Source organism: Phragmites australis, chromosome 12, assembly GCF_958298935.1.
Source record: "Phragmites australis chromosome 12, lpPhrAust1.1, whole genome shotgun sequence".
Classification (NCBI taxonomy): domain Eukaryota; kingdom Viridiplantae; phylum Streptophyta; class Magnoliopsida; order Poales; family Poaceae; genus Phragmites; species Phragmites australis.
The window spans coordinates 18,035,369-18,051,265 of record NC_084932.1 but is presented as its reverse complement, the minus strand read 5'-3'; the positions used below and the strand labels follow the sequence as shown (position 1 = coordinate 18,051,265).

Below are 15,897 nucleotides of genomic sequence, written 5' to 3'. Positions count from 1 at the left end.
CGGGCCCGATACGGTGGAAGATAGGTCATGTTGTGAGCCAAAAGCGTGATACGCAGGGCGATCTGAGTGACTTATTTAATCATCTCTGCAGACCGTTCAACAGGACGTCTATGTAGAAAACAAGTTGGTGGTCGTATGGGTCCTTTTTAGAAAGACTGGTCTTTCCCGTTAAAAAAAATTGTTCGTGAAATGCTGAGATGGAGTAAAGAACATTTCTTAGCGTTCTCGTAAAAGATACCTACTGTCCAAGTAAAAGAATATTAAATCTTGTAAATCTACAAATTTTATAGTTTTTGAATAAAGAATCATTAGCCTGATGAACCAGACTCTGACACCTCAAACATCCTCCGCAAGCTCCGCGCAGCCGCGTCGCGCCGCACACCTGCACGGCACCTGCGCCCACCAACACGTCCACGCACGCTCCACTCCCGCTCGCTCCCAACCTCCGATCCCCAGATCTGAACCACTCGCGCGCCCCGATTCCCGCATCCGCGACCAAACCCTAACCCCTGCGATCCCAATGCGCAGGTGAGATGCCCGCTTTCAGCAGCGATTTCTCCCCACAAGATAAAATTTCGCAATTTTTTTCGGGTGATTTGATTGGTTCGGCGAACCGCGCAGGGGCACCGGCGAGGCGTCGCTCCGCCGCCACCGCGCGCCGGCGCGGCTGTGGGCCGCCGTGGCGGCGCTGGTGGTGGGGACCATATGGCTCTGCTCCTCTTCCTCCCTCGGCCTCACCCGCGCCTCCTACAGGGTCCAGGTGCTCCTGCTTCCTAGTGCACAGCTTTCAGTTTTGGTGCGTTGCTCGTTAAGCAATTAGAAAGCCTTTTAGGCAAGTTTGAACTTGGAGCTTCATTGTAGAGTCTGGACGCTAGATCCTTGCTATATTGTGTTCACATGGCTGCTCGAAGCTTCCACTGATTGGTCGACCATAGTGTAGCACAGCCAGGGGCAGTGGCGCAGATAGATTGTGGCATGGCCTTCTCCAGTAGATGCCGTTTGCCTGACACTATCATAGTTCATTGGTGAAATCAGTTAGTTTGGTGAATATATTGTACCTGATGCCTAGTTCTGTTCACTTGGATTATGTGTTCGGTGGACTATATATTTTGGTGTATCTCTGGTATTGAAGAGCCAGTTCAAGGAAGTTTATGCTTCCCGCATGTTTCTGGGAGATTAGTTGCTTGTGCAATCAAGCAGGATATGCAGACATGTAGGATTGATTGTCAGGGCATGAGGGTAGGCGGTGAGCAACGTAGCATTATGTTTGGCTGCAGCTGAAGTGACAGTACTATTGACTGACTTATCATTTTTTTTGGGTTCAATTGGATCCCCATAAATGATTTTGGATCCACCCCTTGTGATCAGCACATGGTATGCAAGACATCATTATGTCCGTCATGTTCGTGGCATAGCTTTGGAGTTTTATAGTGTGTAGATAATGCACAATTTAAAAAGGTCGTCAAGTCTTCTTTTGAGTGGATTGAATGATTCATGATAGGAGTAATTGACAAGTTATGGCTGTTTGAGTCCAAGTTGTCCAGGCTGTCAAGGAGCTGACGAAATTTGAGAAATATTATGAAATCCTTAATCTATGATGACATTTCATCTGGTAGTTTCATGGATTACATTTCTCCCCATGAAGGTCGGGTGTCAAAATGAATATTACAATGGGTTTAGTACTTTATAGTGATTTGGATGATAAAGTTGGACGTAAAACACATGAATTTTAGTTAGAATGGGAGGTTCACCATCTTCTCTGTGGAAACGGTTAATAATACTTTGACCAGAACGTAATCTCAAGTGGTGAACTGGATGACATTTCATTTTATAATGAGTAAAATACACTGGCAGCCTATGAACTTGTCTCGCTGTGTCAGATAGGTCCACGACCTTTTTTTTTGCAGTTCCGAGCCGTTAAACTTGTTAAGTGGTTCATTGCAGGTCCAAACCCCATCGCCAGGCTCTGGGAGCCAACATGGACATGCCAACGTGGCTGACATTTTGCACATGAGCCCTTCGATTTTTCACACATCTGCACAGCCGGTCCATAACCTAATCCCCACTCACTCTCTCTCGCTCTCACTCTCTCGCTCACCCTCTCATCCGCCGCCTCCTGTCGTACTGCCGCCACCGCCTTCGTTCTAGTTAAGATCGACGCCATGGCCGTGGAATCGAGCTCGTCCGTTAGGCGTAGGGGCAAGGCAAATCTCCCCACTATCTTTTGTCCTTCATGCTGTTGGAGGAAGGTGGTGGAGCTGGTGGCGGACACCGATTTGAATCGGGGCCGAATTTTCTACACTTGCCCAAATCACAAGGTTAGTTCGTATGTCATCGAATCGAAGTTGGTTTTGAGCACCATGTGTTGTTGGATTTGAGTTTTCTTGCGTTTTTGTGTAGAGGGATGGGTCGGGTTGTGATTTCTGGCTCTGGAAGAGGACTACTTCAAGTACCTGAAGGCGATTGGGGAGCTTGATGGTGATGCTGATGGTACTGCAAATGCTTGTGGTGGTCATCAAAGGCGCCGATGATAGAGCCATTTTTTGGGCCAAAACTTGTTGATCAGAGGAAGCGTTTCAATTTTGTTGCAAAAGAAGAAAGGGAAAGAAATGAAGAACTGTCAGCTTTGATAGCCATAGCAATGGAACTGTTAGGTTTAGGAAAGGAAATTGCATGGTTTCTGAGGGCAATTGTAGCTGTGTGTGTGCTGTTGCTGTTTGGTTTGGTGTTGTTGGTTTTGCTTTAGGTAAAGGACTGAAGTAGCAATGGCAATGGTAGTTGTTGATTAAGTGTTTTTAAATGCATGTATCTGGAGTATTCAACTGAATGTATGTATCTGGTGTTTTGAACTGAAATGCAATGAAAGTTTCCTGCAATCATGTGTCCCAATTGATCTGGAATGAACAACACATGGTAAACATATGATAAAGTGTGTATAATGTCCCAAAAGATGGCAATTTTACTGATTTGCATAGAGTATATCATACATATTCAGGTCATCCATCTGGAGCACTTGACCTACTGTAACTTAACTATAACTTTGCTAATTGACATAGCCTATTACATATCAAGCTGGCAGAGAAGTTTTTGTTTTTACCAAAAGAGCAAAAGCACTGTATACAATGTTGACCACTCAGATTCAGAAGCAGCCATCTGGTCATCTTGACCTACTTTAACTTAACTAAACTAGAACTTTGCTAACTGACATAGCCTATTACATATCAAGCAGCCAGAAATATTTGTTGGTACCAAAAGAGCAAAAGCACTGCACAAAAGAGCAAAAGAACTACACAAAATGTTGACCACCCAGATTCAGAAGTAGCTCATTTCTTATTCTTGACAGTTGCAGTCTTCTTAGGTGGTTTAGCTCTAGCCTTGCACTTGGCAATCCTGGCTTTCCCCTCCCTCGATGCAGTTGTAGGTGGCACAAGTCTTGCTGATGGTCGATTAGTCATGATGAAAACAGAATCTGGCAAAGGTTGAGGCACCATCTCCATTTTGCTATTCTGTGATGCCTGCACGATCCATGTGTTCAAACAGTTACAATTGTTCAAAGTGTGAATTAGGTGCATTCATGCAGTAGTTGTATTACCTGTCCTTGCATCTCAGACAACATGCTGTTTCTTAGTGGTTGAGACAGCAGTTGACTTGTTGTAGGCCGAGACATTATTGGCTCCTATAACAACTTTATTGGTTGGTACTAAGCATTGAACAAACACAAAGTGCTACCTGGGTGATGACAGGTCCCTCATCATCTTGAACTTCTGAACTGACATGTGTAGCTCTCCTCTGTTGTTGTAACTTTGGCCTCATACCAGCTTTCTTCAACTCACAGTCCTTACTGTTGTGGCCACTGACTCCACAATATCTGCAGGTCATAATTATCCCATGCCTTGACAGTGTGGGTCATCAATGCGAAGATCTTCTTTCAATGTCTGAAGAAACCATTTCCATGAACTCAAGCACTTAACCTCAACAACACCTATTGCAATTGGGTAGATACAATCATTGGGATCAATCCCAACTGTAGTCAACAGCTGTCCACCAAACTTTGTCTTTATGTGGCAACCATCTAAGCATATAAGTGGTCTGCAACCATATATAAAACCCCTTTTGCATGCATCTAATGACATATACAAAGTATGGAATCTTGGACCAATCAGGTTTAGGAAGAATGTGCTGCCAGGATTGCTCCTCCTTACCTCTTGCCCATAGTCTCACAACTTGTTATACTGCTCAACCTCATCCCCATGTATCTGTTTCATTGCCAGCCTTCTAGCTCTAGCAAGCTTGCTTCTCGATGGTGTCAGATTCCACTCTTTTTGAACTGTCCTAGCAAAGTTTGTAAGGGACATCTTATCATCTGCTCTGAAGGTCTCCAAGTGCTTCTCAGCTAGCCAAGTGGATGTGCATCTCTTCAAAACCCATTTCTTCTGGTAGTTGTGGTCACCCCTATATGTCTTCACCATCAAACCATTGCACCTCCTATCATGTGAATCATATAGGTTCCATGGACAGCCTTGTTCACAATGTGCCCCTAGCCTTTTCTTCTCATTCCGTGGCATCTTGATATTCACCCTATGCTTCAGGCTATATTCAATGATTGCCTTCCTAAGAAGCTCAACTGAAGAAAATACCATTCCAACCTTGAGATAGGATTGTTCATGTCCTCTGTTCTGAATGTTTTGAACTTGAATCTAGGTTCACCTTCTGCATCAGAGTCTGGCAATTCAATGCCTTCCTCATCAGTAGATATCTCCTCTCCATCCTTGTTCACTTCCTTATCAGTAGATAGCTCCGTTCCATCCTTGTTCACTTTAAAAACTTGATCCACATTGTCCACAAATAGATCATCATCATCTTGCTCTAACTCAGTCACTGTCAACAAAATCAGGGTCATTGTCACTGTCTTCACTTGCACTGAAAACCTTAGGCAATGTAGCAATTGGGTTTGCTACAATGTCCTCCTAATTCAGGCCTACAATATTGTCATCATGATCTAAATATATAACAAAATTCTTGACCTTTTCCACGACAGATGTTATAATAAGTGTATCGGCATCATTGACAATTACCCTTAGACCATATGCAAGAGTCTTCCCTAGAAGCAACCAATATGTCTTCAAACTTTGACTCTTCTAGTACCCAAGTTCAGCCACAAAATCATCTATCCACAATGGTGACCAACTATGTGTCTCACAGTGATCGAACCAGTCCATTTTCTCATCTATGTAAGCCCGGTTCCCACTTTGACCAATAAAGAACCCACCATGATGCAACTCAACAGAAAACACATCATTCTCAGGACCTACAAGACCAAATCCGTAACAATATAAGATCGAAACCTCCAGATCAATTTCCTAGCACAAATTTCACCGAAACCCTAAACCTAGGTGCAAAATTTGAACCTTTCGACCGCCAAGAACTTCTACATCCTAGAACGACGAATTTAACAGATTTGGTCTTCGAATTACTTACCATACACGGGCGGCGGTTCCCCTTTTCGCCGCCTGGTGGCCACCATCCTCTCCGCCTCATCGCGATCGTCGCCTCAACCTGGACTCAGCCGAGGAAGATCACGCCTTCTTAGTCGTCAGTTGGTCCTGATCAACACCGACCGCCGCCGATCAACACCTCCAAGTTCGCCCGCCTCTCCGCCTACCAAGCCTGTGTGAGCGAGAGTGAGAGCGAGAGAGTGAGTGGGGATTAGGTTATGGGTTGGCTGTGCAGATGTGTGAAAAATCGAAGGGCTCATGTGCAAAATGTCCGCCACGTTGGCATGTCCACGTCGGCTCCCAGAGCCTGGCGATGGGGTTTGGACCTACAATGAACCACTTAACAAGTTTAACGGCCTAGAACTGCAAAAAAAAACATCGTGGACCTATCTGACACAGCGCGACAAGTTCATGGGCCGTTAGTGCATTTTACTCTTTTATAATATTCTATTCAACGAATAAGGAATAATGTTAAAAAGAAATGTCAAAATTCGCTTAGATATATATTTTTGGGAAAACTACATACCACTCCTTGAATTTTGGTCTGATCTTCAAATTTCACCTTGAACTATGAAACTAGATATATTTCACCCTGAACTTTACAATACCACGTAAATTTCACACTGAACTGTGAAACCAGATATATTTCACTCTGAATTTTACAATACTACTCAAATTTCACCCTGAACTACGAAGCTAGATATATTTCACCTTGAATTTTACAATACCACTCAAATAACACTCTAGCCGGTTTTGGAGGGTGGTTTTGCCTATGTGGCAAGTTTGCATCGGCGGTTAAGCCATACGGACTAGCATGTTACCTAATCTTGTTTTTATTCTTCTTTTTTCCAAGTGGTTTTGCCATGTATTGACTCGATCATGTTGCTTCATCATCATTCGACATCTAGTTGAGCTAATACGTGCTGCCGCCTAGGTCTGTGCTATATGTCACTTAATCTTTTTTTTTTCTTCTTTTTTCCAAGTGGTTTTGCCATGTATTGACTTGGTCATGTTGCTTCATCATCATTCGACGTTTAGCTGAGCTAACACGGGCTGCTGCCAGGGTCTATGCTGCCACGTCTTCATGAGGTGGACGGTGAACTGGACCAAATCAGCCATGTCAGCATGCTCTTGTGGCAAAAACATTTATGCATACCCACCACATAGGCAAAAGCACTCTCCAAAACTGGCTAGGGTGTTATTTAAGTGGTATTGTAAAGTTCAGGGTGAAATATATCTGGTTTCATAATTCAAGGTGAAATTTGAGTGGTATTGTAAAGTTCAAGGTGAAATATATCTAATTTCATAGTTCAGAGTGAAATTTGAGTGGTATTATAAAGTTTAAGGTCAAATATATATGGTTTCATAGTTTAGGGTGAAATTTTAAGATTAGGCCAAAGTTTAAGGGGTGATCTGTAGTTTTCCCTATATTTTTGGTGCATCACTCATCTTTTCGGTTTAGGTTCATTTGGCTTGTAAACTGAGTTATGCCAAATGCATGGAATTGGGCTATCGTACTACAGTGATAATATACATGCAATGCTTATTTGAATTTTCTTCAAAATTCTTTCTTGTACTGACATCAGTGCTACTACTCAAGGATGTTGATGTAAATAAGTTGTGGAGAACTGCAGATTCAAATGGTTGGAGAGCATCTTCTGCACCACGCTTCTATTGGCCTCGTAAGTTTCTCTGTGTATCCTCTCTGGAAGTTACTGGTCCAGTCATATGGCATTCGAAGTGATGGCAAAATGGATATACTGAAATGTAATCTCTCTACTTGCAGCCCCACCAATTGAATCTGAGAGCAATGGGTACTTACGTGTCCGGTGCAATGGTGGCTTGAACCAACAACGCAGTGCAGTATGATCAATACACAAAACTTTGTCTCTAAAGCAGCATAATTCATCATGCAAGTTCTATGTTATTCATGGTAACATAATTAAGGAAACTCAAGATTGCTGTTGTCTTGCTTTTGTAGATATGTAATGCTGTTGTTGCTGCACGAATTATGAATGCTACACTGGTGCTGCCAGAGTTAGACACAAATTCTTTCTGGCGGGATGAGAGGTATGCATTTTTTCTGAATGGTTTCACGCTGGAATGTCATTTCATGTATGACTTAGCACAAACCATGTGTTCATTGTGAATCCCTCTGTCTCACCAGTGGTCTTACAAAATAGAATTAGTTTCCGTGAAGTACAGTGATAAACAGATCTAATTTTACTTATTTTATTGGTTCAACACATCTCTTGCATTTTTTACCACATATTCTGCAGTTGGCATTAATTGATTTATGTAATTTGATGATACTTTTTTGTGCCAAATTTACACAAGATTACCATAGCCTACCCCAACTTGCGTGAGATTACCATTGGGGTATTTGACCCAATCCAAATATTCCATGTAGCCAGCCATTTTGATTAACCTGCTAGACGTGATAGGCCAGGAAATTGCAGATAATTAGCAAAGTGTATCAGGAGAGTCTTTTGCAGTTAGTATTCAAAATCTTATAATTCTGAAAATTTGAAATCTAGTTTAGGAGCCCTTATGTAGGGTTTGATGAGAAACAATCACTGCACCAGTATCCTGCCTGGAAGTTTGCTGAAAGTATAGTTGATAAATTAAAGTGCTGTTGACAACATATGTATTATCATATTATGAAGTCTCATAAGAGCAGCATATGACACATTTTCTTGTAATTGCTTAGAACTCCTAACATTTTTTTTGGTTGATGCCATCATGAAGATGTTACTATGCCAAGATTTCTGACTATTCATAGTTGGGAGTAATCAAACCTTGAAACACATGACTTTATTGCTTTAAGTATTGGCTAATTTATTTCCAAATAATAATATGGTGATTAGGCAATGCAAATGAATTTTTTTGACACAAAGACGGTAGGGGTCCCCTACCGAGGTAATTATATATTATAACTAACAACAAAAAAGAAAACACAATGTTTAGAAGAAAGGAGAGAGAGGGATAGGAGAATATTTACAAGAGGCGAAGGAGGGAAGAGTTAAAGCATCAAGCCAAGCTGAAAATAAACAATGCAGCTGAGGACTAAGTCTATGAAAATAAACAATGCAAATGATTTATTAGTATGCTACATTCCTTACAAGATGATTTATTAAATAGTCATAATGAGGTCCCATTTTCTACATTTAATTTCAGTTTGCTGCTTCTCTGGCTTTGAAATTACCTTCTTTGTCTACTATGTTTGTGTTGAACGATCTGCATGATTGTTCTTGGTTCATCTTTACTTATTTTTGCATTTATATATGCACCCAGTGGTTTTCTAGGTATTTATGATGTTCCCCATTTCATCAAGACATTAAAATATGATGTTCGAATTGTTATGGGCATTCCAGAAATCACTACAAATGGAAAGACCAAGAAGCTCAAAGCCCATCAGGTGAATAAATATAAAACACACTAAGTTCAGTTATAATAAAGTTGATTTTTCTATCTGAAAAAAGTCGATTTTTTCTAGAAACATACTATTCTTATGGGACACTCTTCATCCTAACAGATTCGACCACCTAGAGATGCACCAGTAACTTGGTATACAACAGTTGCTTTGGAGAAGATGAAGAAGTACGGGGCTATATATTTAACTCCATTTTCACACCGTCTGGCAGAAGATGTTGATGATCCAGAGCTCCAGAGATTGAGATGTAGGGTGAACTATCACGCACTACGATTCAAACCACATATTATGAAAACAAGCAGTGAGATAGTGAATAAGCTCCGCTCAGAGGGCCATTTCATGTCAATTCATCTTCGGTTTGAGATGGATATGCTTGCATTTTCTGGGTAAGACATTGACGAAAGTACCGTGTGTGATCGCTTAATGCTGAATAGATCACATCCTGATTATTGTGCATCCATTAATGGAGAAGCCTATCCCTGAATTCTTTAATCTAGTTTATGAAAAGTCTTCACAAGAGCTAACAAGATCCTTGTGTAGAAATAATAATATTTATTCATTATTTCATTTATAGTTACCAAATTATTCTGCATTATGTCTATTTTCAGTGTTTGACACTAGAATTTTGGTAAACTATTTTTTATTTAGTTCATTAATTTTGCCTATTGTTGATAACCTATCCATGAAAACCTGATATTATTACTTGCTGTGTATCTCTGTTTTTACATTGTTGGACATGCACACACCTTACTTCCAAAATGAAAATGACAGGTGCATCGACATATTCACACCTCAAGAACAGAAAATTCTGATGAAGTACCGGAAGGAACATTTTGCAGAAAAGAAACTTGTCTATAGGGAAAGAAGGATCATTGGAAAGTGCCCATTAACTCCAGAAGAGGTACTGAATCTTCTTATAGGCATATTGTTCCATATGTTTTTAAAGTGCTATGTTATGGGCAGGAATTACTGTACACGCGCACTGTTAGATTGGTTGTTAGGGATCAAATTAGATCAGTTAGAGATAAAATCTATTAGTTAGTCTTAGAGATAAGATTTGTGTGCTCAAATTAAAAGTTTGTTGATTTGAATGGAGCGCAAATTAAGTGTTTGGATTAGTGAATCAGGGTGGATGAGATGATCTCATTCAAGTTCTGGGGTGATCTTGTGTTTGGTGCAGTGGATGAAACCGGATAATATTATCCAGCTTGAGGGAATATTCCCTTGCGATCCTGCATGACATCGTTCTGCAAAAGATCACGAAAAAACTTGTCCGACCTCATAGCTCCCCTTGCTGATCACACTATGCCGACATTGGGTGGCTGGGAAGGCTAGGGAGATGGCCAGAATGAGTCCCTGGGAGCAAGAAGACACAAGGGTTTGTTGCGTTGTGGGCACAAGGCTGGTCCTATGGTTTGGAGGGCCCGGGACGAACCCGACACAATGGGCATAAACACTATATAGAAATATATATACACATTTTTCACAAATCGCTCACCCTTTATGATGGCAAAAATTGAAGATTGATAACAAAATTCCATTAATAAATAAGGTCGAACAATGCACCACATAACCTGGTGCTACAAGTTCCAACTTAATATGCCATTTCCATTAAAAAAAAGTTCCAACTTAATTCTGAACCAAGATGAACAAGAGGAATTCTAAAAGAAAAGCAAAAGGAAACTAACAGGCCATGATCCTTATGAATAAGAACTAAATTCCGTATATGAGTGCATCAAGAAAAATAGGAAAAAAGAGATCAAATGTGCAGCCAGCAATTGTCTCTCACATGTAAAACAAAACAATGGAATGCGTTAAATATACATCATAAGCATGGTTGTTACGGCGGCGTGGCGAGGCGCGGCGACGTACCACCTTCACAACTTTACAATGACATGGCGCGTGGCATGGCGACGCCATGCACACTGTGGCTAATACACACATTATAGTCTAGGATACTAGCAAATGGCAATGTAAATGTAGCTCAACAATTATAGTTTAAGATATTAGGAAATGTAAATGTAGCACAAAAGACAATTAGGAATGTAAATGTAGCACAAAAAACATAGAACACACTGATGTTTCAAAGTTTCAAATATCTCATCTCTCAAAAGTCATCCAATGCAAACTCATCAAGATCGTTAGAAGCATCCACGTTCTTCACACCATCTTCAATAGCATCCATTAGTTTGTCACCAAAATCATCAACATCAACATCATCCACAATGATGTCTTCTTCCTCTCCCTCCTCCTCGTCGTCTTCAACCTCTCTTGATATATGTCTTGCACGACGAGCGTAGGTCCTAAGAAGGTTACGACCTCGAAGCTCATGTGATGCACCAATTGCTTCATCAACTTGGTCCTATGTGAGGTCCGAACCAGTAGTACCTTGAGGTTGGGCCGTTGGGTCAACCCATTCATTTTTCCAATCAAAGTCTTTCATAACCAAAGAGTCATAGTTTTTACCCGCTTCCTCACGGCGCTTCCGGAACCTACTAGTCATTTTCCGATTGTAGGCAACATAAACCAAATCTTCAATCTTTTATGCTCTAGCTGGTTTCTCTTTTTAGTATGAATCTACAAGCAACCGTAAAAGCAAGCAAAGTTAATAAAAATATATTATTATTTTTGCTAATTGAAATATGGAACTTGAGTACTTAACTTACAAATTCAAAAGTGCTCCAATTACGCTCACAACCGGATGATGAAGCACAAAGACTAACAATACGCTTTGCAAATCTTTGTAAGTCAATAGATCGGCCACCACACGCACACCACCAATCAACTAAATTAATAATAAACATGCATATATTACGAGTTATGCCTTAAATAACATGCTGAAATTACAATTTTAAATCACTTACAGGGGTTCTTTGACTTCATAGTTTGGAGGGCCATGCAATTCTTGAAGATGTCTCCACGTTGATCTTTGTAGAGCATGGATTGCTCTTCAATTTTGTTTCGAATGGTCTCATCTTCCACCATTCGTGTAAGCACATCATTAAAACAACCCCTTAGGTGCCCAACATATTCATCATTCTCTTTTTGGATGGCATAGAATTTTCCTAGGTTCAAAAAGAGAGTAGCACCATTGAATGGTTTGCCACACTCATAAAAGAACTTGGCCCACTCCAAGTTGACAGCATCTCTTTCTTCCTTTGTCCTTATGCTAGCTTGGATACAGATTTGAGAAGAACCCTTCGAATGTCTTTCCTCCACTACCTCTTTTGTCGTTCTCCTAAGCATTGGACCAACTGACTTTGTATTGGGCTCTTTTGGTGCTTTGAACTTCAAGATAGATTGTTTCCTTTTGGTAGCTATTCCTGAACTAGGATGCACAATGCTTCTAGTAACATCTTGGGACTCCTCTGTCACATCAATCACATCATCATCTTCTCCTTGAAGCCCTCCTTCATCATCAAGTGGAAGTGATCTCTGCTTGCCCTTCAAAGCAGCTTGCATCTCTTGAGCGATAGCTGATGTGGTTTTGGCACGCTTCAAAATATCTCCATAACCACCCACAAGATGCTCCTTGAGCCTTGTAATTCCAAAAGTTACAGTTCTATCACAAAAGCAACACTGCAAGAGATCTCTATTACCAATGGTCGACCAAAATGCATATTTTCATCCTGGATCAGTTGACTTTACCGGCTTCCGCTTTGGATCATACTTTGATGCAGCATCAGAAGCCTCCGCACTTCCAGTTCCTTGAGTAGCCATTCTGAAAAAATGTGGCAACAACTTAGAATATTGCGAAATGCTAATAGAAGAAGTCAAGAACTAGTTCTAACTGTTGTTAATCATTGGCAATAGACTACAAGAGCTGAGAACTAGTGCTAACTACCAATGATTAAAAGATGTGTCTACTGCCTAATGGCCTAACATCACAGCCATGCTCAGAAGATGTGCTAACAGATCACATAGGCTCAAATCAGTATGTGCTGTGCTCACAGATGTGCTCATCTACCAAATAAGAGCAGATGCACACAACGCAGAGAGGAGAGAGAGAGCCAGAGCATACCTCGGGCAGCGGAGGCGGCCGACTTGGGCGACAGGGGCGGCAGACTTTCAGGCGGCGGGGGAGGCGGTCGGCTTGGGCAATGGGGGAGGCCGGCTCGAGCGACGGGGGCGGCGGACTTCCAACCGGGGGACGTTGGCCGGAGACAGGTAGGATCTGAGGGCGACTGGCGGATACGGCGAGTGCGGGGACGCTGACCGGATCTGAGGGCGGCTGGTGGCGCGTTGGCCAGATCTGAGGGCAGTGCGTCGTCGAGGAGCCGTCTCGGCGGCGGCGGGGATCGACGAGGATCACTGGACCAATTGCTAGTGGGTAAAGGTGAAGTGCTCCTCTGTGACCCACTCGATCTCTCCTCCCTTCTAATACCCTCCGCCCAACTAGTACGGCGTTCGTCACATGAAAATGGATGCCACACATGACATATCGGCGTCATGGCGACACCATGCCTATATGGCGGACGCCATAGACGCCGGCGTCGTGGCATCACCGTGGCGAGGCCCAAACCACCGCCACGCCGGCATATCGTCGTTATGGCGACGCCATGACAACCATGATCATAAGAAACAACTGCTTTGAGCATTTCTTGATGCAAAAATGTCAAGGACAGTATCAAGATCAATATTATCTAGCATATCCTTGGCATTAGACATGCTTTTTGGGCAAATAATAGATTGAAACAATTTAAGGGGCCAAGGAAATTGCTTGCATGAAATGAAATCTTTTGCTCTCCTTGACTGGTTTCTTGCAAACCGTAGTTGTTGTGTGAGGTATGAGTAGTGTCCAAGGAAGTACTTTGAAGTGCAAAAGGGCAAGAAAAATTGAACCCTAACTAACGGATAGGAAATGAGGAAAATGAAGACCTAATCGCAGTAGTTGCTACGGAAGAGGCGTTCTCCATTGATGGTGGCTTCGTAGCTTCTATGGGGAAGCGGCAGCGCCATGGCTACATTTTTGGAGAGTGCACAAATAGAATCATATAGGGAGAAGGTATGTATGGACTTCTGGACAAGCTAGCAAACAAGGGGCCAGGCCAAGGGCTTCAGACATTCTGTTGTGTTGGGTTTGGGGGACTAGCAGACATGAAACTTTTATCATGTGTGGGCCATTGTATATTGGATTATAGCTTGAGCTATAGGTGTATCCATGTACTACTAGGTCTGGGCCCCTGGCTGGGCTGGACCCTAGGCCGGCGCCCTTTCCGCCTTGGCCCAGGGCCAGCCCTGTGTGGTTTAACCACACTATAGTGAAGAGTTTATCCTCCTCCTTGAATTGTGAAGAGTTTATCCTCCCACTTGAAGCAATACGCACATAATCTGTGATCCACATCATATTCCTTATTTTTCTTGCTATTGTGTATTACACTGTTCTGGTTTCCATGGTGCCTTGAACATCATATAGCATTCTGTACTCTTAGCACTAAATGGATCCTTTTGATTGATAACAAAATGATTATGCGGAGCAATGTTGAAGCATATGTAGGAAAATATTGTTTCTTTCATAAAGCTGAAAATATTGTGGAAAGATAGCAAAAAATAAATATCATAGCTGAGTTTTTCTGTTGAAGAAAACTTTGCATATATAACCGAAGTAATCCAATGTTCTAATGATATTGCTGTGCAGGTAGGTCTTATTCTACATGCTATGGGATTTGACAATACAACACGCATTTACCTTGCTTCAGGGGAGCTCTTTGGTGGGAAACGCTTCATGAAGCCATTCAAGGCTATGTTTCCACGCCTAGAAAACCACAGCACGGTTGGACCTGGAAAGCTGGAAGAAAACACCCGAGGTCTTGTGGGATCGGCAGTTGATTACATGGTCTGTCTCCTGTCGGACATTTTTATTCCCACATATGATGGCCCAAGCAACTTTGCAAACAACCTCATGGGCCACCGCCTGTACTATGGTTTCCGGACCACAATCACACCAAACAGGAAGGCCCTTGCTCCGATATTCATGGACAGGGAAGAAGGCCGTGCAGCTGGCTTTGAGGAGAGGGTCAAGCAAGTCATGTTCAACACGCATTTTGGCGACCCCCACAAGCGCATCTATCCAGAGTCTTTCTACACAAACTCATGGCCAGAGTGCTTCTGCCAGACGAATGCTAGGAATCATGCAGACCGATGCCCACCTGATAATATAAATGATGTTCTGGAAAGTCAGTTTCAGACTGAAGAGAATGAAGAAGATACAGAGGCAAAAGCCACTAATCAGACTGATTGAACCAGCCAAACAGAAGAGACGATGATTTAACTGAGGCAGAATATTTATGCTTGGGAACACGTCGGATACTTGGATTTGGTAGTCACAAACCAGGACATGGCATTTCTAGAGGAATGAACGGTTGATGGCTCAAGATCACCACAGGTGATTCTGTCTATCTGGAGCTTTTGACACGCTGGGCTGTCACTGGGAGAGCATCATACTAGATTTTGGTTAGATTGGGTCAAATAGGGGTTTGCGGGGAGAAAGCCATACGTATTATGTCAATAGTTCTCGTCTCATTGACGAGTGCAGGATGGTGTGACTTATGAGGCTACAATAATTGGAGTCCTTCAGAAAAGCTGTTATAGCTGAATGTTTAGTAACTCAAGTTCTATCAGCTTATGCGTCTTCCCACGCTATTTTTGCAGACTATTTAGCCTTAATGCGCCATGGAGGCTGGAGCAGCTACTCTTTTTCCGGAGCCACAGTTTACGTTTGGACTGAATGCTCAACAATGAGTGTCGTTGAGAGTCCATATCAGGTTTCTAACTACTGGCCTCCACTACACCACGGCACCAAATCGGTGACTACAAATCAGTGGCTAAAAGCCCCACCAGTAATTTAACATCGGTTGGTAAAGAGTATTGCTGATTGATATTTCTGTCGTTTAAAGCCTGGCTGGGAAAAGTATTGCCGAATTTTTGCCAGACCAATTGTTTGATGTGTTATGAAAGATACACCGACCG

The 15,897-nt window shown here is 42.2% G+C and overlaps 1 protein-coding gene across 1 annotated transcript; it reads left to right on the top strand.

Moving 5' to 3' along the window:
* Positions 1-327: 327 nt before the first annotated feature.
* LOC133886743 (O-fucosyltransferase 1-like) lies at positions 328-15,539 on the top strand. Its single transcript, XM_062326552.1, has 9 exons — positions 328-528; positions 622-760; positions 7,096-7,177; positions 7,282-7,358; positions 7,477-7,565; positions 8,790-8,913; positions 9,031-9,314; positions 9,700-9,829; positions 14,567-15,539. Exons 1-9 carry the CDS (start codon positions 521-523, stop codon positions 15,167-15,169), a joined length of 1,536 nt encoding a protein of 511 aa, XP_062182536.1. The 5' UTR covers positions 328-520; the 3' UTR covers positions 15,170-15,539.
* Positions 15,540-15,897: the final 358 nt, after the last annotated feature.